At 53.0% G+C, this 1833-nt stretch overlaps 1 protein-coding gene across 1 annotated transcript in view; it reads right to left on the minus strand.

Moving 5' to 3' along the window:
• Positions 1 to 848: 848 nt before the first annotated feature.
• Positions 849 to 1833, minus strand: part of AOC1 (amine oxidase, copper containing 1) — a 13039-nt gene continuing 12054 nt past the window's right edge. Inside the window, exons 4-5 of the mRNA XM_012662149.1 lie at positions 1487 to 1619; positions 849 to 1187 (exon numbers count right to left, since the gene is read on the minus strand). Coding sequence (XP_012517603.1) covers positions 921 to 1187; positions 1487 to 1619 — 400 coding nt within the window. The 3' untranslated portion in view covers positions 849 to 920. The remainder of the gene's footprint in view (positions 1188 to 1486; positions 1620 to 1833) is intronic.

Here is a 1833-nt window from a genome sequence, read left to right on the forward strand (position 1 = left end):
CCACCTGCCTGGCCCTCTCCTTTGTCCCATCTGTCTTCTCAGGCTCTTGTCACTCAACGAACAAACAGGAAACATACAAAATAATAACAAAGCCCTAACGACCACGTGAGAAGGTTTGCACTGAGGACTCCTGCTCCTGTCCCATTTCTGTCATCTACATGGAGACGACATGGATAGAACCTCCTCTCCTTTCTTACACAAAGGTTAACACACCACACAGATTTTTATACACCTATTTTCTTTTCTTCTTTAATATTTCCTGAAGATTTTTCCCTATCAGGACACAGAATGTCCTTGTTCATATATTTCTTTTACAATCACCTAGAATATTGTGTGGTGGGGCCATAGTTCATTCTGTGATCTTTCCTATAGATGGGAAGTCAGTTGTTTCCAGACTTTCTCCTTAACAAACAACACTGCAATGAGTCACTTTGTACATATATTTTTCTTGTGTTTATAGGTAGATCTTAGAGATAAACCCCTAAAAGTTGAATCACTGTGCCAGAGAGTAAAGGCACTGGTAGTTTTGCTAGATTTTTCCATAGCATCTTCCTATGGTTGTCCCATATTGCATGCCCCATGACTGACATGGGAGAATTCCCCTGCAGCCTCCTCCAGAGGGAATTGTCCGTCTTAGATTTTTAAAAACCAATCTGTTCAGGAAATCTAGTATTTCAGTGGGCTCCCATTTTGTTAGTAATGAAGGTCTTTTCCGGGGCAGGGTAGACCAGAGTGAAGGAGCCCACGCCACATGCTCGCACATCTGTGTGTGTGTGTGTGTCCTGCACTTGTGCCTGTGCGGAGCCTTTGCCCACGGCGCCCCCCGAAGAAGCAGCACACAGAGCTGCGCTCTGAGGGGTTTATTGTCCATCCCTGCGAGGCTCTCGGGCTTCCAGGGGGGAGTTGGGGGCAGGGGCCCTTCACACGGGCCTGTAGGTCCCATTGTAGCTAAAAGGTGGAGGCACAGAGCAGTCCCTGTCCTCAGGGATCCAGCGCTGGACATAGTTGGAGCCATTGTCCCGAGGCCACACAATCACAGTGTCTCTGGATGCCACGGATGGGTCCTCTGGGAAGAAGTTGAAGGGCCGGAGCAGGAAGCCGACAGAGTTTCCGGGTGTAGCTGTGTTGGGAACGTCCTCTGAGTGGGGGATGTGCAGGAAGCCCACGGTCACCCAGGCCACCAGGTCCTGCAGGAGAGAAGAGTGGGCTCAGTGGGCAGGAAAGTGCTGAGTATTGACCTCTGGAGGCCACCCTGGCCTTTAGGCCCATCCAGATGTGCCTCAAAACTTGCTGAAATCCTCTCAAGCCCCGTTTAAAAGATACAGGCAGCTCTGTCGCAACCTCTGAACATGGCCTGCACACAGCAAGCCCTGGCTCCTGGGACTGGGGACAGGCCCAGGCAGAGGGTGTTTAGGGGTTAGGGCTGTCTGATGGTGATGGGGCTGCTCTGGGCCGGGGCTGGGCAGGGCTGGGGACGGGGCAGCACCTCGTTTTCAATGTTCTCATTGTTGTGCAGAAACTCCTCAAAGACCACGGGTGGGGCCCAGGGGTCGTTCTGGTTGTAGATGCTGCTGCTGCACAGCTCCGACTCCCGGTACTTGGTCACGGCCAGCGGGTACCTGCCGGGCAGAGGAGAAGCCAAGTGGCTCTGGGCGCTGTGCTGGCCTCCCAGCCCTACCAGGGAATGCCTTTGGGGTTAATCATGGGGGGAAGTCGCTGCCTTCCCCCAAATGGGAGATCATCTCCAGGAAGTCAGCGAGACTGAGCACCGTCACCTGGGGTGCAGGTGCTCAGCGCGAGTTCTCACTGTCCTCCCCAGATGCACAGAGACAC

The sequence above is a fragment of the Propithecus coquereli genome, unplaced genomic scaffold, assembly GCF_000956105.1.
Source record: "Propithecus coquereli isolate 6110/MARCELLA unplaced genomic scaffold, Pcoq_1.0 Scaffold75, whole genome shotgun sequence".
NCBI lineage: Eukaryota > Metazoa > Chordata > Mammalia > Primates > Indriidae > Propithecus > Propithecus coquereli.